Here is a 27,198-nt window from a genome sequence, read left to right as displayed (position 1 = left end):
TTACCAGACAACATCTGGCAATCAATTCGCATCTGTTGCTATAAGGAATACTGAGTTGGTATGTGTTAACTTTATTTTATAAAATAACTTACGAAATATTCGTTGATTATGAGTGTTAATTGGACTTATATGAAATAACATCAAAGACATATTAACTCATTAATAATTATGTGCGTTTCAATAGTTAACCATTCAGAGACTCAACATATACTTGGTGACAATAACTCACGTCAAAACTGGAATCCCCTTTAAACAGAACTTTCATTATGATACAGTGGATGTCCGGGTTAAGAGGTTTCGAATGTATGACATAACGTTGCGTCAGTTTCAATCATATACAGTAAAAGCATTGACATACATGCTGTGCTTTCAAGATGTAAACGAACAAATGTTTTTAGTGCCACATTTATAAATGAATGAATAAAAATGGTGTTATAAATACCTGGCAAAGTTAATTTCAGAATGTTACTTTTTATTACAATACCATCCCAATCACTAATAGAGCACGCCCATTGGTCACCAACGTTAGACCTGTTGAAGCTCTTAAGTGTACATGTGTGCACTGTGTATGTACACGTACAGTCGGTCAGATAAGCTGGATTCTTTGGGGTATTCAGGCACTCTGTTCCGTTTACTTGCGCGATCAGAGCTATTTCTCCATTTAGCCACCACGAGACGATTGGGTAGTTTTCATGAAGACAAGTCAGATAAGGTGAGTGACCAGCTGACACGTCTGTCGTGTCTGCAGATAGGTTCACCGATTTGGGAGCTGAATGATGGTAAAAATTGCAATACAAATATATTGTTTGTGTTAAAGCCCTATTAACACTCGAATTCAACGAATATTTCGTAAAATATTTTGTAAAATATTTCGTAAAATACAGTTAACCCATACAAATCAGTGTTCCTGATAGCAATAGCCAAAATGTCAACGCTAGATGTGTTCTGGTTACATAGGTTCAATAAGATTCACAATGCTTTTTTATTCCTGTTTGTAGTACAATATATTACATTCTAATTTCCCCGGAACAATATATATTCTTACGACGCACGAACACTAAATTGGTACACGAACATGTGTTGACAATATTTAACCACAAACACATGCCAAAAGAGCATCTTAAATATGTTACCAGATCACATCTAGCAATGTTTGTCTATTGCTATAAGGGCTACTGAGTTTGTATGTGTTAACTTTCTTCATGGAATATTTTACGAATTTTTCTTTGATTTTTAGGGGTAATGGGACTTAAATGAAATAATATGAAAGACATCTTAACTCGTTTATATTTTTGTTTCAAAAGTTAACCATTCAGAGACTCAACACATTCATGGTAACAATATTTCACGTCTTAACCGGAATCCCCTCTTAACCGGACTTTCATTATGATACAGGGGATGTCCGGTTTAAGAGGTTTCGAATGTATCACATAATGTTGCGTCAATGTTAATCATATGCTGAAAAAGCATTGACATATATGCTGTGCTTGCTGTTCAAACGAACAAATGTTTTAGTGCCACATGTATAAAAGAAGAACAAAATATGGTGTAATAAATACCTGGCAATGTTAATGTCAGAATGTTACTTTTTATAACAGTGCCATTCCACTCGCTAATAGAGCATGCCCATTGGTCACCAACGTTAGGCAAGGACAAGTGCTCAAGTGTACATGTGTGCACTGTGTTTGCACAAGTACAATTGGCGAGATAATCTGGATTCGTTGGGGTATTCATGCAGTCTCCTCTGTTTACCTGCGCGCTCAGAGCTATTTCTCCATTTAACCACCACGAGACGAGTGGGTCGTTGTAATGGTGACAGGTCATATGTATTGAGTGACCAGCTGACACCACTGTTTTGTCTGCATACAAGGTCACCAATTGGGGAGCTGAATGGTGTAAAAAGAATGTATTAACACTGTATTTATTGTTGACACACAAAATCAACGAATATTGTATCATATACCGAAAAATAAAGTTCACCCATACACATCAGTGTTCCGTATAGAAATAGCTCAACTTTCAATAATAGATGTGTACTGGTAACATTGATTTGACAAGATACACAATGCTTTTTTTAACTTTAAGTGGAACAATATATTTCATTTTAATTTCTTCCAACGACATCTATTCATAAGACACACGAGCACTAAATTGGTACATCAGCATGTGTGGAATATATTGTACCAAACAATTTTATAAAAAAATATTTTATTTTTGGTTTAACCTTTGTTACCAGACCACATCAAGCAATGAAATTTTTATCTATTGCTATAAAGAATACCGAGATTTTATGTGTAAACTTTATTTTATTAAATATTTTACGAAATATTAATTGATTGTGAGTGTAAATGGGGCTTTAATGAAATAATATCATTTTACTCGTATATATGTGTGTTTCAATCGTCAACCATTCAGAGACTCAACATATACTTGGTTACAATACTTCACGTCTAAACCGGAATCCCCTCTAAACCGGACTTTCATTATGATACAGTGGATGTCCGGTTTTAGAGGTTTCCAAAAAATGACACAACTTTGCGTCAGTGTCAATCATATACAGTATACGCATTGACATATATGTTGTGCTTGATAGATGTAAACGCACAAATGTTGTTAGAGCCACATGTATAAATAAATAACTAAAAATGGTGTAATAAATACCTGGCAAAGTTAATGTCAGAATGTTACTTTTTATAACAGTACCATCCCAATCGCTAATAGAGCAAGCCCATTGGTCACCAACGTTAGACGTGTTGAAGTTTTTAAGTGTACATGTGTGCACTGTTTGTGTACACGTACAGTCGGTCAAATAAGCTGGATTCTTTGGGGTATTTAGGCAGTCTGTTCCGTTTACTTGCGCGCTCAGAGCTTTTACTCCATTTAGCCACCACGAGACGATTGGGTAGTTGTCATGGTGACAAGTCAGATGCGGTGAATGACCAGCTGACACGTCTGTCGTGTCTGCAGATAGGTTCACCGATTTGGGAGCTGAATTATGGTAAAAATTGCAATACAATTGTATTTATTTTGTTAAAGCCCCATTAACACTCGAAATCAACGAATATTTCGTAAAATATTTCGTAAAATACAGATTACCCAAACACATCAGTGTTCATTATAGCAATAGCCAAAATGTCAACGCTAGATGTGTTCTGGTTAAAAATATTTTACAATATACACAATGCTTTTTTTATTTTGTGTAGTACAATATATTCCATTTTAATTGCCTGCAATAATATCTATTTATACGACACACGAACACTTAATTGGTACGTGAACATGTGTTGAAAATGTTGTACCACAGGTGGTTAGAGTGTGGTTATGATATTAATTAGTGAAAACATCATTTTGAATGATACATAATCATATTATAACGAAAAATTAACTTTTATGGAAAAAAATCACTATCAAATATATATATATAAAGGTATGCAACTCAAAATCACCCCAAAACAGGGTGCATCGCTTTGAACAGCCATATCTCCATCAATTGTGCAGCGATTTTCACGATCTCGGTCTTATTCAACGCAGAAATGATTTCCTTTCTGGAAATGTATATGTCTTGCAATATTTTTACGAATGCTGGGTCAACTTTTAAGAAACAACACGATTCAAAACTCGCATGACCCAGTTGACAATGATCATGCAGTCTTTAAGACTGAAATCTTCACGGAGTAAAGGGCATCTTCCCTACAAAGTTCATGTACCTCGATACCATAATTCTATAAAACGTATGAAAAAACATTATTACCGTTCTTGTCGTTACATTATGCATCAAGACTAACTGTCCAGCGCCGTTTGAAACCTTTGTTTACATACATTTCAACTAACTGACATTTCAAACACACGAGTGATTTCATTGGTCCAATGCGGAGGTGTGTCTTTACAACTGGAGATTTTGTACTGTCTTAATCGGTTAAAAGAGTAACTTCTCAATGCGTTTTCTTGTATCTTTATTTTTCCAGTGAAAACAGTGACGACGCAGCGTCCGGTGAAATGGCTACGTGAAAACGTTGAAAACGTTGAAAACGATTGACTGAAATAAACAAAACAATCTTTCAGTCCTAGAAATTCTCAATATTGCAATACATGTACCAAGTACATGTTCAAGAAGACTGGACATGTGACAATGTAAGCAATAAATGATAGGCAATATTTTGTCTTGGTTTTAGTTGTAATCTGTTGCTGCTTGCTAAATAATCACAAAGTTCATTGAATAAGTTGCCTTTTGTATAAGGGCGGCAAATACCGCAAGCATTGTCACATTTCCAAACATCGGTTATCTATCTTGATTGTAGCCCTTTGCCATGAGTCTACCAGTTACTGACCTTAAAATTATCAATTCCATGCTTGAATATATATTTTCCTCAATAATCCAATGTGGTGACTATTCATAGGCTCAAAGAGACGATTCAAGTAAGTGACACAACATGTGACTCTTGTATTAAAGAAAGTATTAAATATACAAAGTTAAGAAATCATTATATGTAGCAAATGATAGAACAGGGCTTTGCACATTTTCTTACCAATGTAAAATTATACATATTTGCATATAAAACAGCTTAAAATGCGTTTTAAATCAACAATACCAACTACCGTTTATTAGCACTTATTTAAACATAAATTCGCATGTTTACCCTAAGAACAATTTGCCACTGAACAAAGGGAGATAAGCCAATATCTTTCATTATTGAAGTTCTACTATTCAACGCAAAAACAGTAATTTAGCTACTTAAATTTGTGCAGAATTCTATGTATATGTTTATCAAATTTGTATTATACCATCTGTACGCAATGACAAGCGTCTATTAAATGAAATGAACTAAACGATCATTTTTCGTACACGTGTGGCCATGCCTTAGCAAAACAATCACACAATATACTATTTTACCATGCGAATCAAATGCTGACAGCCTTTATAATGTTAGCGAATCGATTTACGGGTACGTAATGCACTCTAAGATACTTACAGAATTTGATTAGCTCTTTTAAGACAGCACAGGACGGTAAAAAACATTGATTACATTTCTAGAAAAAATGTCGATTCTTTCCATTGTTATTGGTACTCTATTTGTTAACTGGGAACCAAATTTCTACTCGTGCCGCTTCCAATCAGATTCTAAGAAATATTCGCGGGATGCAATCGCCACTTGTACCTTCGTACCTATTACAGGCGCACCAGGTAATTTTGGCGCTTACATACCAGCCCCTAATTTTGAGATAAAGCAAGTTATATCAAAATTTACTTAATGAGACAAAATTACAAAGTGTTTACTTAACAACTAGATTTAACCCCATATTCCTTAAACTTGTCAACACTGATTTGCATCTCAAATACAAATAAACACATAAAAATAAACACTATGTACATAAACCAACATCAAACTAGTCATTTACAACCACAATTTGATAAAATGTGCAGTACTATGGCTGTCTTCTCTCTTTTTGTCTCCATGGCGAGATGAAGGCTCTGATTGAAGCGAATCGAACTTGTATAACACTATTCACAACTCAAACTAGATTGGTGCAACAATTAGTCTTTAGCCAAGTTGCCAATAACAATAAATTATTCAAAGAAAACATTTTGGTTTATAATTACTTTGAAATTCTTAAACTCTAATTTTAATGTAATTAAAAACATTTACACGAATCTACTCTGAGCTTCCACTATTATCACTTTTCGCGTCATTTCGCTAAGATTGTATTCTTTATTCTGCTTCTAAGATAACACATAGCTTGTCTATTGGCCGTGTTAACTTATTCGTTGCCTTTTTTACTTTGACCTGACGAACAGCACCCGAGCGGTCGGGCAAAGTTTCTTCTATTATCCCCATTGGCCATGAGTTTCTGGGTGCCGTGCTGTCAACGATTAGCACAACGTCTCCAACTTGCAAGTTTCTTCTTCTCTCATGCCATTTCTGACGTTCCTGCAACAGGGGTAGATACTCGCGAATCCAGCGCTGCCAGAACAGGTTCGCCATATACTGAACCTGCCGCCAGCGTCTTCTGCAGTAATTGTCATTTTTGCAGAAGAGTCCAAGTGGTAATTTCGGGTTACGTTTCAACAGCAATAGGTGATTAGGTGTCAGAGCTTCCAGGTCGTCAAACCTGTCAGAAACTCTTGAAATAGGTCTATCATTTCGAATTGCTTCTATCTCACACAATAATGTTTGTAGCCCTTCGTCGTCTAAGACCTGCTCCCTGATTGTACTGTTCATAGCAGACCTTACAGATCGTATCAAACGTTCCCACGCGCCTCCATGATGCGAGCCTGCAGGTGGATTGAATTTCCAGTCCATGTTTCTGGTCAGCAAAGCGTCACTTATCTGGTTATAGTTCCACTCCTGTACTGCCTGACGCAGTTCACGCTCTGCACCCACAAAGTTTGTACCATTATCAGATCGCATTATTTTCACTTGACCGCGACGGGCAATAAAGCGACGCAAAGCGTTTATAAAAGAGTCTGTATCTAGTGAGTAAGCGACTTCGATGTGTACGGCACGGCTCGCGAGACATGTAAATATGGCACCATAACGTTTAACACGACTGCGTTTCAATTTGACCTCAAAAGGTCCAAAATAGTCTATGCCTACTCTAGTAAACGGTGGTTCATTCAGAGTTACCCGATCTTCTGGTAAATCGGCCATTTTCTGTTCACCTACACGCGATTTGCACTTGCGACATGTTACACATTTTCTGAGCAGTTTTCTAATTGCCGATGGCGCGTTAACTACCCAATATTGATGTGGTAGTGTGGCTAACATGTGGTTTCTATCGGCATGCATGAGATCTTCGTGAACTGGACGCAAAACTAATGTCGTTAAATGATGTCCCTTTGGAAGGATGGCCGGATGCTTCTGTTCTGCGGGCATGCTTGATTTGTTGAGGCGTCCACCAACCCGTAAAACATTGTTTTCTAAAGTTTGGTCCAGCTTTCTGATGTAGCTGTCTCTTTTCACATGAGAATGATCCCTTAAAAGGTCTTCTATCTCCTTACTGAAAGTCTGTCTTTGCACATAGGAGACAACAGCGATCTCAGCTTTCTTTAAATCACTCGGTGTGATTTTGTTGAGGTTTTCGTCCTTCAGTGTAGGGGCAATTTTCCTACCAGCACGTCCACGCAACTCGTCTCTTATCTTCAGAATCCAGGCGATGCTCCTTTTCAATTTGTACCAGGAAGAGTGATGATTTATCAGTTGCTCGATAAGGTCTGAACGTGATCTATCAGCGACAGAGCCCACGTCACTACTTTCTTGCTTTGTTTCGGTACAAATCGCTACTATGGTCTTAGCTTCTGGACCATCTGCATCGATCCTACCAACCTCCTCCGGTGTAGAAGGCCATTTGTCTTTATTCTGAAGCAGAAATGATGGCGCTTCAATCCATCCATTTTTCCACTGTCTTTGGTCAACAGGCAAACTTCTGGAGGCGACGCGTCTGCCGGGTTCAGTTTGGTGTTGACGTAGCGGTTTGGACCCCTCATGGATAACGCTTAAACGATTTGCCACAAACGTATGGAACCTTGATGTGAAGTTTCTAATATCTCAGCACTGACATACTGTCTGTCCAGAATGTTGTTTTGTCGATATCAAAATCCAGCTCGCGTTTCAACATTTTGTCTGTTCGCACTGCCACTGTTGCTGCAGTTAACTCTAACCTAGGAATTGTAAGCTTTTTCAGAGGCGCAACGCGTGATTCGCCCAATACAAATGCGCAATGTACATCTCCGCTTAAATTGACCATACGCAAGTATGAAACTATTCAATACTCTTTTTCACTAGCGTCAGCGAGATGATGCAGCTCTCATGAGGACACTATTCCAAATCCTGAAGGTATGAAGCATCTGTCTACCTCGAAGTTATGCAGCTCGTTTATTTCTTGAAGCCAACGACACCATTTTTCGTCGTATTTTTCTGGAATGGGTGCATCCCAAGAAATTTGAAGCTGACAAAGTTGTTGCAACAAGATTTTGCGTTGAGGATCATAGGTGCTAGGAACCCTAGGGGATCGTAGATGCTGCTGACTGTGAACACAATTCCTCTACGTGTATGTGGATGATCCTTAACGTCGACAGTAAAGCTGAAAACATCTGAGTCTGGGTTCCAGCTCACGCCTAGAGTTCTCTCTAAGGGTAACTGGTCAGAGTCAAGGTCGAGGTTCTTTACCTCGGCTGCCCTTTCTTGTACTGGAATGGACTGCATAACCCTTCTGCTGTTGCTAAGCCATTTCGATATGTGGAACCCTCCTCCTTTGAGGACCGCTTGCAAATCTTTAACCAGTGATATCGCCTGATCTTCTGTTTTTACGGATTTCAGGCAATCGTCCTCAGCACCGTGTTAACAACCTCATCATTCAACTTTCCTCTCGCTTCTTCCGCGGTTTGCCGCAGAGCATAATTGGCACAGCCTGGAGATGATGTCGATCAAATCAAATGCACGACCATTTGAAACTCCACTGGTTTTGCACGTGTGTCGCCCTCTGGCCACCAAAGGAACCTCTGGAAATTTCTGTCGCTAGGGGACACATGGACTTGGTAGAACATACTTTCTATGTCCCCCATAACTGCGACTTCATCCTGTCTAAATATGGTTAAGGTGCCGACTAGTGTATTCGTCAAGTTTGGTCCTTGCAAGAGCTGGTCATTTAGGGATGTCCCTCCGTAACGTGCAGCGCAGTCAAACACTACTCGGATTTTGTTTTTCTTTGGGTGGAATACACCATGGTGAGGCAGGTACCAGACCTTACCATCTTCAGGCTTGTCGTCCGGTGAAACCCTGTGAGCGTCCCCCTTTTCAATGACCTTGTTCATGAAATCGTTGAACGCTTCTCGAAATCGTGCATCTTTATCAAAGCGCCTTAACAGCATGGTCAGCCTTTGCTCTGCTTGTTTTTTGTTGTTTGGCATAGCTTCGCATTGGTGTTTAAATGGCAAATTTACAAAGAAGTGGTCATTCTGCTTGTGCGACTGTTTCATGGATTCCATAAACTGACAATCTTCTTTTGAATTTTCGAGTTTGTCGTCAATACTTCTTTCGGGAAAGTCTGTATTGAAGTGGTCTCTAACCTGCTCTTCTAATGACGCAGATCCTTTGATGTAGTGTGCCTGTGCGAAACTTTCTGTGTCTTCTCCAGAGACTTCTAGTGGTCCGTTAACAACCCAACCGAAGATGGTCTTTGCTAAAGGACCACCGTCTTTACTAGCAATAATGTCCCATGGTTCCATTGCCTTGGGTACGTTTACCCCTATTAATAGGTCCACTTCACTGTCTTTCCTTTCGAGCTCTAGGTCTCTCAGGTGAGGCCATCTGGTGACATCTTCCTCACTTGGGACATCTGCTCTTGATAATGGCAGAGACGGCTGAGTAAATACCGGTGGGAGCTCTATTGTGTGCTCTCCATCCAGGGAGCTGATCTCCAAGCCCCTTACCTCTCTATTGGTTTGTTTCTGCTTGTTTTCGAGAGTAGTTAGGTTCAGAATGGTCTTCTTTCCGTCGATTCCAAGTACATGCAGCACTCGGTCTGAACAAAACGTGGCAGTGCTACCCGAATCCAAGAAGGCGTATGTCTCTACAAAATTGTCACTGCTTTTAGCCTTTACTCTTACTGGCACGATTGGCAATGCGGTGCCAGCCCCCGTACGCGCTGCATATATTTGACCTGTTTTTGCAGCCATTGTTGCATTGGCTTCATTTGAGTTTACTACTTCCATACGTGGCTGTACGTGAAGGATGGTGGGATGTAGCCTTTTGCAAATGTTACTGGTTGGTTTCCCTTTACATATATGTTTCCTATGGCCCGTTTTAAGGCAGCTGAAGCACAAACCCTTTGTTTTAAAAAAAGTGTATCTGTCTTTAAGAAGATTCAAAGTGATATTTTTACAGTCACACAGGTTGTGATGTCCTGCACAAAATAAGCATGGATTAGTAGCAGAGCTATTTCCCTTATTGTCACTAACTATTGTTGCCAGGGTTCGCCGCGACTCGGGCACTTGTTCGTCTTTAACGTTTGCGGATTTAGTTGAAATGCTCATGAGCATTTTTTTCCCATACACGGGGTAATTTGCCTTTTTGACCTCTTTTCTTACAAAGGTTACTAACATTTCGAAGTTTATGGTTTGACCCTTTCCTTTTTGTTCATACACACGTTTCGCCATCTGTCGTGTTGATAGAAAGGCAATTTTTGTACAATTGCTCTTAAATTTTCGAAGTATTCTAGTACTCTCCCTGCGTCAACATTCTCAACCGCGAACTGGCATTCTCGAAGAAATATGGCAAATTCATCAAGTGCCTTTGGATTGTCTGCCTTGATGATGGGGCAATCTAGCGCCTTTTTGATGTACGTCTGGGCAATGACGTCAGCGTCGCCATATCTCTCTTCGAACTCTTGGAAGGCTGCCTTGTAACCAGTTTCCGCTTTCAAATTAGAATATCCTGTTACAATTTTGTGTGCATCTCCTGATGTAAATTAAACTTTCCAGGGGTGGCGAAATCCAATGTCCGAGTTGCCCGAGTCGTACATTTGCTTGTCTGGGCAACTGATTTTTTTCAATTAACTTGTCCGTGGACAACAAGTTTTTTAAAAGTCTGGTCCAGGTATACAAAAAAATACATTGTATTAAAGCCGTAATTAAGTTTTACAAAACCGGATGTTGACATGCGATTACATTGTCAGCGCTATTTGCGGAGCAATCAAGCTTAAATACGGGCACTCTCCTAAGCAGTGATCTCCCTTATTCTATAAGAGACCAGTAGCATGCTGCAATTTAAACATTTGGCCCGACTGTTAGACAGTGTACAGACTGGTTTCTTTATTTTTACAATCAGACGGAAATAAAAAGTATCAAAGTAAGATAATCAAAGCACGGTCTGCCTTGTTATTTAAGACGACTTTAATGGTAAAAATGGAACATTTAGTTTTCTTAAATCTTCAACAACGGAACAGAAACTCGAAGCTTTGAGCAGTCCACCTCCCAAAAAAACTAAGAAAGATTATGATAAAAAATATAATCTATTAAACGCACTAGAACTTTTCAAGAAACTTGGCTCACAGATTTTCAATGGTTACCAGTTGATGATAATCAAATTGCTATCAGTAGCGGCGCAGAGCCTTAGTCTGATGAGGTTGACATATTGAACTAGTTCAATTTGTTAAGATTACGATGTACTTATGTTCAACACATGTTTTAATAACACTAGCTTTGCAAGATTAAAAGTTTTAGAAATTCTTTATATTGTTTATAATATACTGCTATAATGAATGTACTATTGAAATACAACTATAAACAAAACTAGCAAATCATACTCATTTTGGTATATTCCACATTGTTTTACATTCATCAATAAATGCGTTTATAATGTATATAAACATTAACGGTCAAGTGTAGTTCAGCAACGGACAAGTTGAATTTCCTAAATGATTGTCCGTGGACAAGTATAGTTTTTTGAGATTTCGCCACCCCTGCTGAAGCAGATAATTGAGCCTCTCGTCGTAGGAATCTGTGTTGTTGCTGACTCTTGATTAAAATTGTCTTTTAAATCTTATGTACTCAGATGCTGAGCCAGAGAATTTATTTATTTCCGCACGTGGCTTACTAAGTTCACGCGCCACACTTATTCCAAATGATTCTTGAGTTTTGTCAATTTTTATTGTGCTTACATCGGGAATTTGTGGTTTTGTTTCAAAGGCACTATCCTCTAGAATACTTTTTTCCAAGTCAGCCAAAATTCGTGATTTAGCGTCACTAACATTAATCTCAGTTTGTATTTCAAGTTCTTCTTCTTTCAGTTTCAGGCGCAGTGTTTCTTCTGCTATGGTCCTTTTCTGTTTAAAGGCTTCTTGCCTGGCGAGTACCTCTGCCATTCTCTGGTCTTCTTTGACCCTTTCAATTGATAAGTGGCTTGAAACATCTGTCTTGACACTGATTCGCACAGATTTTCCATCGCTTTTGGTGCCTGTGCGGCCCTGTGATTGTTCCATGAACCACTGCTCTACAGCAAGCTTCATAGTCAAGAAGTCCACAGATTGCCTTTCAAATAATTCGTGATCATGTTTGGCTGTTTCTAAGTCAAGTAGTCCTTGTACTTTTTCGAAAACTGACAATAATTGTTCATAAGCACTTAGCCAAATTGTGTATCTTGATTACACCGCTTCAGGGTTTGGTTCATATTTTAGAGTGTCACTTAGGCTGGTTGAAAGATTTTTCAAATTATTAATTAAATGCCTTCTTTCTTTGCCTCTGACATCTAGTTCGTATGTTAGGCCCTTTTCGGTCAACGTTCTTTGACGAGGTTCTGGATCGTCATCAGCTCGAGACATGGCGTAGATGTGAATTTTTCAATGAAATTCAAATTCTTCAATTACTGTACTGTCTTAATCGGTTAAAAGAGTAACTTCTCAATGCGTTTTGTTGTATCTTTATTTTTCCAGTGAAAACAGTGACGACGCAGCGTCCGGTGAAATGGCTACGTGAAAACGTTGAAAACGTTGAAAACGATTGACTGAAATAAACAAAACAATCTTTCAGTCCTAGAAATTCTCAATATTGCAATACATGTACCAAGTACATGTTCAAGAGGACTGGACATGTGACAATGTAATCAATAAATGATAGGCAATATTGTGTCTTGGTTTTAGTTGTAATCTGTTGCTGCTTGCTAAATAATCACAAAGTTCCTTGAATAAGTTGCCTTTTGTATAAGGGAGGCAAATACCGCTAGCATTGTCACATTTCCAAACATCGATTATCTATCTTGATTGTAGCCCTTTGCCATGAGTCTACCAGTTACTGACCTTAAAATTATCAATTCCATGCTTGAATATATTTTCCTCAATAATCCAATGTGGTGACTATTCATAGGCTCAAAGAGACGATTCAAGTAAGTGACACAACATGTGACTCTTGTATTAAAGAAAGCATTAAATATACAAAGTTAAGAAATCATTATATGTAGCAAATGATAAAACATGGCTTTGCACATTTTCTTACCAATGTAAAATTATACATATTTGCATATAAAACGGCTTAAAATGCGTGTTAAATCAACAATACCAACTATTGTTTATTAGCACTTATTTAAACCTAAATTCGCATGTTTCCCCTAAGAACAATTTGCCACTGAACAAAGGGAGATAAGCCAATATCTTTCATTATTGAATTTCTACTATTAAACGTAAAAACAGTAATTTAGCTACTTAAATTTGTACAGAATTCTATGTATATGTTTATCAAATTTGTATTATACCATCTGTACGCAATGAAGCGTCTATTAAATGAAATGAACTAAACGATCATTGTTCGTACACGTGTGGCCATGCCTTAGCAAAACAATCACACAATATACTATTTTACCATGCGAATCAGATGCTGACAGCCTTTATAATGTTAGCGAATCGACTTACGGGTACGTAATGCACTCTAAGGATACTTACATAATTTGATTAGCTCTTTTAAGACAGCACAGGACGGTAAAAAACATTGATTACATTTCTAGAAAAAATGTCGATTCTTTCCATTGTTATTGGTACTCTATTTGTAAACCGGGAACCAAATTTCTACTCGTGCCGCTTCCAATCAGATTCCAAGAAATATTCGCGGGATGCAATCGCCACTTGTACCTTCGTACCTATTACAGGCGCACCAGGTAATTTTGGCGCTTACAGATTTCATTCATATAGACTGCATGATCATTGTCAACTTGGTCATGCGAGTTGTGTATCGTGTTTTTTCTTAAAAGTTGACCCAGTATTTGTAAAAATATTGCAAGACATATACATATTCAGACAGAAATTCATTTCTGCGTTGAATAAGACCGAGATCGTGAAAATCGCTGCACAATTGATGAAGATATGGCTGTTCAAAGCGATGCACCCTGTTTTGGGGTGATTTTGAGTTGCATACCTGGTTATATATATATTTGATAGTTATTTTTATTTCAGAAAAGTTATTTTTTTGTTATAATATGATTATTTATCATTCAAAATGATGTTTTCACTAATTAATATCATAGCCACACGCTAACCACCTGTGTGTTGTATCACAAACAAATAAAAAGGAGCATTTTTTATCTGGTTAAATCTATGTTACCAGACTACATCTAGCGATGAAAGTTGGCTATTGCTATAAGGAATACTGAGTTTACATGTGCAAACTTAATTTTATGAAATATGTTACGAAAGATTCGTTGATTTTAAGTGTAAATGGGTCTTGAATGAAATAATATTAAATACATTTAACTCGTTTATATGTGTTTTGTAATAGTGAACCATTCAGAGACATATACATGGCTACAATACTTCACGTCTAAACCGGAATCCCCTCTAAATCGGACTTTCATTATAATACAGTGGATGTCCGGTTTTAGAGGTTTCGAATAAATGACATAACTTTGCGTCAGTGTCAATCATATACAGTATACGCATTGACATATATGTTGTGCTTGATAGATGTAAACGCACAAATGTTGTTAGTGCCACATGTGCAAAATAAATAACTAAAAATGGTGTAATAAATACCTGGCAAAGTTAATGTCAGAATGTTACTTTTTATAACAGTACCATCCCAATCGCTAATAGAGCACGCCCATTGGTCACCAACGTTAGACGTGTTGAAGTTTTCAAGTGTACATGTGTGCACTGTTTGTGTACACGTACAGTCGGTCAAATAAGCTGGATTCGTTGGGGTATTGAGGCAGTCTGTTGCGTTTACTTGCGCGCTCAGAGCTTTTACTCCATTTAGCCACCACGAGACGATTGGGTAGTTGTCATGGTGACAAGTCAGATGCGGTGAATGACCAGCTGACACGTCTGTCGTGTCTGCAGATAGGTTCACTGATTTGGGAGCTGAATGATGGTAAAAATTGCAATACAATTGTATTTATTTTGTTAAAGCCCCATTAACACTCGAAATCAACGAATATATCGTAAAATATTTCGTAAAATACAGTTTACCCAAACACATCAATGTTCATTATAGCAATAGCCAAAATGTCAACGCTAGATGTGTTCTGGTTAAAAATATTTAACAAGATACACAATGCTTTTTTTATTTTGTGTAGTACAATATATTCCATTTTAATTGCCTGCAATAATATCTATTCATACGACACACGAACACTTAATTGGTTCGTGAATATGTGTTGAAAATATTGTACCACAAACAAATATAAAGGAGCATTTTTTATCTGGTTAAATCTATGTTACCAGACTACATCTAGCGATGAAAGTTGTCTATTGCTATAAGGAATACTGAGTTTACATGTGTAAACTTAATTTTATGAAATATGTTACGAAAGATTCGTTGATTTTAAGTGTAAATGGGTCTTGAATGAAATAATATTAAATACATTTAACTCGTTTATATGTGTTTTGTAATAGTGAACCATTCAGAGACATATACTTGGTTACAATACTTCACGTCTAAACCGGAATCCCCTCTTAACCGGACTTTCATAATAATACAGTGAATGTCCGGTTTAAGAGGTTTCGAATGTATGGCATAACTTTGCGTCAGTGTCAATCATATGCAGAAAAAGCATTGACATATATGCTATGCTTGCTGATGTAAACGAACAAATGTTTTAGTGCCTCACGTATAAAGAAAAACTAAATATGGTGTCATAAATACCTGGCAATTCTAATGTCAGAATGTTACTTTTTATAACAGTACCATCCGACTCGTTTATACAGCACGCCCATTGGTCACCAACGTTAGACCTGTCCAAGTTCCTAAGTGTACATATGTGCACTGTGTATGAACATGTACAGTTGGTCAGATAATCAGGATTCGTTGGGGTATTCAGGCAGTCTCCTCCGTTTACTTTTGCGCTCAGAGCTATTTTTCCATTATGCCACCACGAGACGATTGGGTAGTTGTCATGGTGACAAGTCAAAAGTGGTGAGTGAACAGCTGACACGGCTGTCGTGTCTGCATATAGGGTCACCGATTTTGGAGCTGAATGATGGTAAATATTGAAATAAAATTGTTTTTTTAAGCTACGTTAACACTCAGAATCAACGAATATGTCTTAAAAAAAATCGTAAAATGCAGTTAACCCTTAAACATCAGTGTTCCTTACAAATTTCAACGTTAGATATGTTATCGTAGCATAGAATTAACCAGATACAAAGTGCTTTATTTTATTTTTTTATAGTAAAATTCATTCTTATTTCTCGGATCAATATTTATTTATAGGACAAACGAACACAAAATTGTTACAATAAAATGTGTTGAATGCATTTTACTACAACCTAATAAAAAGGAGCATTTTGTATCTTGTTAAGTGTATTTACAAGACCACATCTACCAATGATATTTTGCCTATTGCTATAAGGAATACTGAGCTTTTATGTGAACATATATTTTTCGGCATAGCTGTTTAACGTCATTTTTGACTTCGATGATCTTTCTTCATGATATGTCCCAAATGAATAAATCCGAATTGTGCATAGGCTAATAATACAAAAATCACGTTAACATTGGATGCATATCATTTGAACTGAAATATGAATATATAGTAAATTACATGTACATTACAATACATTAAAAACTGTCATGATACAAAACATCCTCTAAACATTACATCGAAACGTTTCTCCTTAGTTTACGAAGCAGTATAGCATAAATCACATGTCTCTACAATTAAAAGAAGCTATTGTTTACATGCCGCAGCGGTCACACTAAACACTACACAAACAGGCTAGATTGCACTGTACCGGTACGCAGTTGTTTATAACTATCGACAAAGTGGGGGTTTGAGGGCGGTAGCCACCGATACTAAGGAAATATATAGGTGTTAGAAAATATATCTGTCTTTGATTTATTCTAATCAATGTTTGCGTTTATTAGTGTAAATATGTTTATTTGTACTTCGTTTTGTTTATTTTTTATATAAAGTTCTGTCTTTCGGCAAAACATTCATACCTCTATGATGCTTGCAATATTGAGTATTTTATGTCTACATTATAGTAACATCTTTACAAATTATACCACATTATCTTTTATTTCATTCCAAAGTTATGTTCATAGTATTTCAGTGGCAAATATGTTTTCGTTTCCTATTGAAACAAATGTATTACTCGTTCAATTATGAAAACCTAGTCATTACAATACTTATTGACATGAAAACATACAATTTCACATCTTCTTGTTCTTCATTTCTTATTTGTTAATACAGTTAAATATATTATCTTATTACCTTCATTAAAATACTTAGTCGCTTCATTCCATCTTCTTTCACTGGCCGCAAACATTTCAACATCAACGCCGTATATCGTTTTAAAGATATTTCTTGTTTGAAATATTTTACGAACTATAGTGTTAATGGCGCTTTAATGAGATACAATCATAGAAACTTTAACTCGTATACATGTGTGTTTCAATCGTTAACCATTCAGAGACTTAACATATACTTGGTTGCAATACTTCGCGTCTAAATGAGAATCCCCTCTAAACCTGACTTTCATTATGATATAAGGGATGTCCGGTTTGGGTTAGGGTTGCGAATGTATGACATAACTTTACTTCAGTGTCAATCATGTGCAGAAAAAGCATTGGCATATATGTTGTGCTTGCTAGATGTAAACGGACAAATGTTTATAGTGCAACATATAAATGTATTGCTAAATATGGTGTCATAAATACCTGGCAATGTTAATGTCAGAATGTTACTTTGTACTATTCCAATAGAGCACGCCCATCGGTCACCAAAGTTAGACCAGGACAAATCCTTAAGTGTACATGTGTGCGCTGAGTTTGCACACGTACAGTCGGCCAGATAGTCCGGATGCGTTGGTTCATTATGGCATTCTTCTCCGTTTACTTGCGATCTCAGAACTATTTCGCCATTTAGCCACCACGAGACGAGTCGGTTGTAGTTATGGTTACATGTCAGATGTGGTGAGTAACCAGCTGACAAGTCTGTCGTGTCTGCATAAAGGGTCACTGCTTGCGCAGCTAAATGATGGTAAAAATTGCAATAAAATTGTATTTATTTTTTAAAGCCCCATTTACACTCAACATCAACGAATATTTCGTAAAAACAAATCGAAAAATAAAGATCACCCTTGAAAAATCAGTGTTCCTTGTAGCAATAGACGAAAAGTAAAACGCTAGATTTAACAAGATGCCACATTCTCTTTTTATTTTTTGTGGCATAGTATAGTCAATACATGTCCATGTACCATGTTAGTGTAAATATATATACTTCTGAAAATTAAAATGGAAAATATTGTACCACACAAAATATAAAAACAGAGCCTTTTATATCATGTTAAAGTCTCTATAACGCTCAAAATCAACGAAAAGTTCGTTAAGTATTTTGTAAAATAAAGTTAACACCTTAACAATCAGTTTTCCATATAGCAATAGCCAAAATTTCAACGCTAGATGTGGTATGATTACATAGATTTTTGTAGATACAAAATGCTCGTTTTTATTTATTTGTGGCCACAATTAATTCCCGCGAATATATCTATTCATACGACACACGAACACCATTTTAGTGTTCATGTGTCGTATGAACAGATATGCAAAACAATAATAGAAACGAGCATTTTGTATCTACAAACATCTATTTTACCAGACCACATCTTACGTTGAAATTTCGGCAATTGCCATAAGGAACACTGATTTTTAATTGGTCAAGTTTATTTTACGAACAATTGTACGAAATATTCGTTGATTTTGAATAGTAATGTTACTTTAAATATATCTTACCAGACCACATCTAGCGTCTAAAGTTTGACTATTGCTCTAATGAACACTGATGTTTTTGGTAAAAAATCATTTTACGAAATAGTTGATAAAATATTCGTTGATTGTGAATGTTAATGGGGCTTTAGGGGATTCTATGTGCTCTCTACAGTTTGAATTGAATGCGTTTTATACACGATTTGTATGCGCGTACTTGACGATACCATACATTGAGAAATTAAGCACTCCAAAACATAAAACAGTTACAGCAAATACCTCATGAGTTAAATTTTGACATTTGAATGGATTATGTACTTATACAAAGTGAAGCAGTCGATGAAAATACCGATGAGCAAAGAAAGGCCTTCATAATACTTGTTTTGGATAAATTTGCTCAAATTACTAATCACAAAATATTTTTTCAGTTATAAGTCGCATGACGATAGCAAACATATATGTTCATTACACTCATTTGTTTAACCTTTGCTTGCATTATAATTAAAAATGAGCATATCGCAAACAAAACGATAGTATAGAACATATCAAATCACTTACTTAATATTATATTATTATTATTTCCGATATTTAACTATATATAAAATATTAATATCAAAATATACATATACATACCCACATTGACCAACAGTGAGAACGAAAGAAGCAATCTTAAATACATAGTGCACTGAAGCCGACCGCTACTATCAATCAAATGAATAAATAGAGATATAAATATTAGGTTAACACTCATTCTCAAATTAACGACCAAAAGCATGTCACAAGGTAATTGCAGACTTGTGTGACCTTTAAAAGAAGTGAAATATATCAGTTTAATAATTCTAGGGCCGATGAAACTTTTATTTTAAGGAAATAAAACATAATAAAGCTTCAATCGAAGTGTTTTGACTAAAAAAACAGTAGTTATTGAAAGTAACTTTTGATTAACAAGAAAACTGTATGTGTTTGTGATTCGCCTGTAATGCAAGTTATTGGCTAGCACACCAAACCGTCATGTAAAATACAACTTGTAAATGTACAAAAGTTTCAAGCAGGTATTTAGACGAAAAAAACACATGTAGATGATAACTATGTGTATTAAAGCTTCGTAGATATGTCCATCTTTCGATTTTAGAATTAATTTCTGGTAAAATCAGAATTTTTTTTCTCACATGTTTGACCAAATAAAATTGGCCGAAATTTTGAGAATGAGTGTTAAATAAATTATTATATTATCGTACAGATAAAGTAAACAAGGTCCATCGAAACATAAAGTGAAATCAAATGGACAAGCCTCCGCGCAGAGATTTGACTGGTTCCGAGCACAGCTCTCTACAGTGATTCCATTTGGGGAGATAACCGCTGGAGTTTACACAAGGGTTATTGTTTCTTTGATGGGATTGTTTGCCGTGTTCAAACATATTTATGTCATATCAAGGCGATTGGTTAACGCACTATGTTCCTGGTTAGGTGGTTCAACAGTGTTAAGTACGCATTATTATTCCAGAAACTGCCATTTGCCCTACTTGAATCAGAGGTAAGGGACCGAACGTGGAAAGGATTTTAAGATCAATACCTAAACAAGTTAATAATATGTTGTCGCGATACTTAAGGGTTATGGTTAGGGTTCCTTTAATATTACTTTTAATGGGAAAGTACAGTATTTCTTGTGTATGTTATTATTATTATTATTATTATTATTATTATTACTATTATTATTATTATTATTATTATTACTATTATTATTATTATTATTATTATTATTAACATCATATTTTAGATTAGTTTACGACTTGGGTTATGGCTAGTTTACGACTTAATGATAAAAAATATTTGCCTTTTATTTAACATAAAAAAGTGTCTAACCGTTAAACCGATAGTAGAGTTTCGTCGACCTGCGACGCACGACGATTCAAATGAGCACATTGGGGCCGGGCATCACAGCTACGGGAACCACGGGACCCACTCTTCCAGTGGGGATCGGACCCTAATTAAGAATGAGTTAAAAGACTCACACCTTTTTTACTATCGCGATATAATGGCATTGCTGTAAATTAAAAAACTACGCCGTGCAAATCCAGAAAAGTTGGTGTTTATTTTGAAACGAGCTTCTGTAAAAAGCTATCTGCTCGTAATTGGATTTCAAATATATATTTATATGTATTTCTTTATGAAAATACATGTCATATTAGATTTTCATAAAGTATAACCTGCTATACATATATAAATGTAGTTATAGGAAAATAATCCTTACACGTTTTGTTAATCTTTAACATTGCAAGCTAAATGCAACCTAGTATATTTATTGGATACTAGTCTTGATTATGTAAAAAAGGATTTTTGAACACCATTGTTATATACCTAACAACACTAATCAAAGTTGTCAAAACAGTGTGCTATTGTCTGCTGTCTCAATAATTTAATGTAGTTAAATTATATAAAAAATGTAGGTTAATTTGTTTGTATATTTATATATTTATGTTTTTAAAATTGTAAACTAAAATATTCATCATATATTTACAATATGCAGGTGAATAAGTTTGTATATATATATATATATGAATTTTAATTGTAAATTAAAATATTCATATTATATCGAATATGTTAGTGAATTCGTTTGTATATATACGATCGTCAAATATGTCATATTTGTTTTTGCAACTGGACATGGTTTTGTGTTAATTGTTTATGGTGCTGACATGTTTGTGTGTGTTCTTTGCATTTTATTCCTTTGTTTAAATTGTTGTTTACATGATTTTCGTTCTTTCATAAGCCATTAAATTGTACCGCTTAAGTTGTGTTTGTTTTTAATCACAATGACAATTTACCATGTTCTATATTACGGTCGAACACTGATACTTTATTGTGTAATTCTTTGAATTGACTAAACTGCGTATTATTTCATATATTTATAGGGGTTTAATTATTGTAGACAGAGATTTGATGCAATGAACTATGTAAAAATTATTAAATTACAAATGCTGATATCTATTGTTTACAAGATTTTCACTGGAATGCAAAAAGAGACAAAAAATATACTCACAATAGGATGGGGAATGCTTGATTAGTGTTGGGTCAACTAATTCGCTTGGTGTTGCTTTGTTACAACCCGTTTTGTAATAAAAACCCGAATTGTAATAATTATTACAAAGTGGGCTGCGATGCATTATTACATTTCGGGTCTAAAGTAACAACCCGTTTTGCAATGAAAACCCGAAATGTAATAAATTTTATAATGTCCATTAAATCAGAGATACAGACTTTTTTAGAAGTTATTTTCATGTTTAAATTAATTTAAGAGTAGGTATTGACTGTTCCCCCGACCTTAATTCTTATAGACTCCATCAACAAATCATGAATGTAATAATTTATTACAAAGTGGGTTCTGTTGCATTATTACATTTCGGGTCGACAGTAACAACCCGTTTTGTACTAAAAACCCGAAATGTAATAAATGTTATAATGTCCATTAAATCAGAGATACAGACTTTTTTAGAAGTTATTTTTATGTTTAAATTTGTTTTAGAGTAGGTATTGACTGTTCCCCCGACCTTTGTTCTTATAGACTCCATCAACAAATCATGAATGTAATAGTTTAGTACAAAGTGGGTTGCGATGCTTTATTACATTTCGGGTCGACAGTAACAACGCGTTTTGTTATAAAAACCCGAAATGTAATAAATTTGATAAAGTCCATTAAATCAGAGAAACAGACTTGTTTAGAAGTTATTTTCATGTTTAAATTAGTTTTAGAGTAGGTATTGACTGTTCCCGACCTATGTTCTTATAGACTCCATCAACAAATCATGAATGTAATAATTTATTACAGAGTGGGTTACGATGCATTATTACATTTCGGGTCGACAGTAACAACCCGTTTTGTAATAAAACCCCGAAATGTAATAAATTGGACCATGTCCGATAAATTCCGAGATACAGTCTTTTTTAAAGTTATTTTCAATTTTTAACTAGTATTAGAGTAGGTATTGACAATTCACCAGACCTTAGTTCTAATAAGTTTTCATCAAACAATCATAAATGTTAAAAGATATTACAAAGTGGGATGAGACGATGTGAGAGAGAGAGAGAGAGAGATAGAGAAAGGGAGGGAGGGAGGGAGGGAGGGAGGGAGGGAGGGAGGGAGGGAGGGAGGGAGGGAGGGAGGGAGGGAGGGAGGGAGGGAGGGAGGGAGGGAGGGAGGTAGGGAGGGAGGGAGGGAGGGAGGGAGGGAGGGAGGGAGGGAGGGAGGGAGGTTATTGTTTTAAGTTGGCAAGCGGCCAGGCTGTCAACTGTTTACTATTTGTATACATCATTTTGTGTTGTACTTCTCAAATACGTGTACCATATCTTTGCTATCTCAAACACATACTGTGTATAGGCTATACATTTGCAATATGCTATTTAATGCCGAATAAATGTTATGTTATGCTATGTTATTTTGGACATTGAATTGACCAAAAAGGCCTTTTAACAGATTTTGGCATGTTTTGAAGTTTGTCATTAAATGCTTTATAATGATAAATGTAAACATTGGATCGAAAAAGCTCCAGTAAAAAATCAAGAATAAAATTTTAAAAAGGAAAAAAAATAGCCCTCATCAGGGCTCGAACCAGTGCCCACGGAGTCCTGGAGTAAACACCAATAACACCGCTCGGCCATCCTGCCAATGTTATTCAATCGTCAAAAGATGCATATTATGGCTATATTATACTATGGTAAATGTTCAGTATTACTGTTTCCTCACAAATATCATAACTAAAACGAAAATGTGCGAATCTGAAACATCTTTTTTCAATTGTGTCAATATACCAAAACGTGAAAAGCTCCTTTAAGCAACAAAACCACATCGATGGCAAATGTATCTGTCTTCAAATATATAACGAACTTTTTATATACTAGTATGTCCACTTCAATCATTTTGAATGAAAAAATAGACAAATAAAACGACCTTATTATACCCCAACAAACGAAGTTTAGGGGAGGGGGGGTATATAGGAGTGAAATTGTCTGTCTGTCGGTCTGTTTGTTTGTTTGTCGATCTGTCCTAAAGCGTTTAAATGGGCTGTAAAACAAAAACTAACATACTTGTTAATAAATTATAATTATATGCTGTGCATATAACTCTGGAGCAAAATGTTTTTATCCAGCTTTTAACCATTGTTCTTCCCTTCACACGTGTACATAGTTCACAATTGTGCAACAATGTCCCAGAGGGGCCCAGCACATTAACCGAGAGATAGATAGAGGTTTTCACTTTTGGCGGAAGTCAATATTTCACGCTGCAGAATCAGAACAGAACTTTGAAGGACCAATTGAAGTTACATTGAAAGTTAACCGTCCGACTATCCTCATGCCTGTCCTTAAGCGAGGCAGATCCAGGTTGTCCAGTAGGAAAGGGGATTATAAGAACCGTGGCAAGAAATCGAGCAACAAACACTTTGCAGTCAAAATTGAGATTTCTCAAGAATGTAAACCAGAGACGATGTGTGACCAGATCTATGAGTACACTTACGCCAGTGACAATTTCTTCAGTCAGTGTTTATCTACATTACAATCGGACTCAAGTAAATTAATTGTATTCACTAAAATATAACTCGAAAAAACACCAGATTCTGCATATATCCTGACACTTATTCCACTGATCGGGTGTGTACGTTGGTTGGGGTGTTGGTGTGTGTGTTGGCCGGAGTGTTGGTGTGTACGTTGGCCAGGGTGTTGGTGTGTACGTTGGTCGGCGTGTTGGTGTGTACGTTGGCCGGCGTGTTGGTGTGTACATTGGCCGGGTTGTTGGTGTGTACGTTGGACGGGATGTTGGTGTGTACGTTGGCTTGGGTGTTAGTGTGTACGTTGGCCGGAATGTTGGTGTGTACTTTGCTCTGAGCTTTAATGAGTACATACGAGCGACGCGGAGAGTCAATAGCTGGGAGTTGTATTATTGCAACTAGCGATTTTGGTACAAAGTCCTCAAATACGCCCCGTTTTATTAAGCAGAACGTATGCAGGCAAGGATTTTTTAAGTTTGATGTAAATATACAGGTAAACACGGGTTAATTATTTTGTTCTACAAGTATCCATAGTGCATCTACGTGTTTACTTATATTTAAAAAATGAGCACTGGCTGATTTCAGACGACAATTAACTTACTTTGATTTGAACATTACGTTTACACTTTTAGAAGTTAGTATACACTGTGTATTCGACGTAGAATTATGTCGAAGATTCGTAGGCTATCATAGGAAATATAAGGCTATTGTCGTGTATATATTATGGTTTATACAGTGACCCAGGTAATTATTTGGGAAATAGGGTTTTTACCAATAGATTTTGAAAAAATAGGGGGATTTCATTCTTGAAATAGGATGAAATGAGTTATACAAGTGCCTACATTAAAGTCATTGCTGCTTAACTTCTGTTGAAGCTGCGCACTTGTATTGATTCAATAAAACCGTAAACTATCATAATTAACTTAAATAAACTGATGTTTCATGACATCTTTAATCCTTGAAACTGCCCATGATATACACTTTAAATATAAAAAAACCCTGATGTTAACTGATATCTTTGTAACTGTCAACTAATATTTTGGCGCTACAATCGCGGACGTCTTTCTACCTCTCTTAGACATTTTTATTTTTCGCATCGTAATAGAAATGAAAGTAGGCCGCTTTACAAATATATGCACAATGAGCGACGAATTAAGTCAGATTGAAAACGCATGAATGTCGTCGTAAATAATTTGGTCAGTCGCTATATTTAAATATGAAAATATTTTCACAGATCGTTTTGAATAACTTAACTGTCATCCCGATATGTAATAATGCATCGCAACCCACCAAGTAATAATTTATTACATTTATGTTTGTTTGATGACATGTATAAGTGCGAAGGTCGGGTGAATAGTAAATTCCTACAAATCTATATCTCGAACTTTATCGGACATCTGACAATTTATAACATTTCGGGGTTTTATTACATAACGGGTTATTACTGTCAACCCGAAATGTAATAAGGCATCGCAACCCACTTTGCAATAATTATAATTTTCTGTTATATCGGTCTCATTAAAATATGTTTATAAATATATAAACACCAACAATTAAATGTTATGCCATACTTTATTCTTAAACAAACGATGTTTATAAAAAATATTCTATAAAATATATGGTGATTTTAAATGCAATAATTGTATTTGTGGATTTTATATAAATAGTTTAAATACAAAACTTACTATAACTTATTCCATCCGTTCTATCGAAGCGAATTAGCACCAAAATTGTAATTAACACTGAGAGCCTTAACGCTGTCATTTTCGTTCAATCATAAACAGGTAGTGTTCAACAAATAAAGAGCGACTTAAAAGCATGACATCAACCGTTATCAGTTTTAGGGCAACTGATTAGATGGCAATATAAAGTGGTCATGAAGCGAGGGTTATATTCAAACTTAATCGGATGAGGCAGAGTGTGCATCAAAGCCCACTTAACTCCAAACATTGACTGATATAAGAACTTCCTGTAAACCATGATATTAAAATATATATCAGGCAACGTTATATCAGGCAGATATCAAGGTGGTGGTCTCATAATTTTGTTATATCATGGTCAACAGGAAGTTCTTATATCAGTCGTGTGTGGAGGATGGTCATATTATCGGAATCAACTATAAAGTAATACTTTTTTTTAGTAAAATCGCATCAGATTCAACAAAACAAACAAGAGGTTATATATTTCAAACAGAAAATGCAACACAAACAGCAAAAAACATGTTTTACAAATATTAAGAGCAATATCTCATGACGTCATTATTAACACGTCAAACGGCAAAAATCATATTCTTTCCCGCAAAAAATGCAGCTTTTGAGCGATTTTTCATTATGTCTTTACAATAGGGGACGAAGAGGTATGATGAATATAAAAACAGGTTACCGCCTGATTTGTTTATAATATATTATCATGCTCATCACGAATAAAATAACGGCTCGGCAAGCCCTGCCGTTATATTATGTTAAGCCTTGCCTGATATATTACAAAAAGATCAGGTAGTAACCTTGTATTGTCTATATCAGCGTTATATCAGGCAGATATCAATGTAGCGGAATGATAAAGAATTATAATTAGTTTGTGACAAAGTCCAGGACCTTCCTTGATGATTTGTTCATTCGCTGGTTAGAAGATAGTAAAACGATATGTAGTAGCTATCTAATTCACTAGTCATGATTACAAGAATGTGATAATGATAACGTACTGTATAGTTCAAATAGGACGTTTTTGAAGTTTCAAAGTCAAAAGTGTGAAGGTATAAACTTTATCAACATATGATCAAGTTTTATGTACTGATAAGCGTTTGTGTATAAATGTTCGGAAAAGACGATAATTTAAAAATAAAATCAAAGGACATAGGCTAGTCAAGTACTGATGCGTGTTTATCCTTATAATCAATTAGATAAAATGTAAAACTTGTTATAAATACCGCATACAAATAAAAGTGACTTGTATACATAACATTATTTGTAAACA

General features: G+C 35.9%; 1 protein-coding gene across 1 annotated transcript; it reads right to left on the bottom strand.

Moving 5' to 3' along the window:
* Positions 1 to 26,014, bottom strand: LOC127849149 (uncharacterized). The gene is made up of 6 exons (XM_052381869.1): positions 25,911 to 26,014; positions 17,639 to 17,950; positions 15,623 to 15,949; positions 14,512 to 14,838; positions 443 to 769; positions 1 to 14 (listed from the first exon to the last, which is right to left on the bottom strand). The coding sequence occupies exons 1-6, from the start codon at positions 25,987 to 25,989 to the stop codon at positions 1 to 3; spliced, it is 1,386 nt and encodes a 461-aa protein (XP_052237829.1). The 5' UTR covers positions 25,990 to 26,014.
* Positions 26,015 to 27,198: the final 1,184 nt, after the last annotated feature.

This window comes from Dreissena polymorpha, chromosome 10, assembly GCF_020536995.1.
Source record: "Dreissena polymorpha isolate Duluth1 chromosome 10, UMN_Dpol_1.0, whole genome shotgun sequence".
Classification (NCBI taxonomy): domain Eukaryota; kingdom Metazoa; phylum Mollusca; class Bivalvia; order Myida; family Dreissenidae; genus Dreissena; species Dreissena polymorpha.
This window is presented reverse-complemented; position numbering and strand designations above follow the sequence as displayed.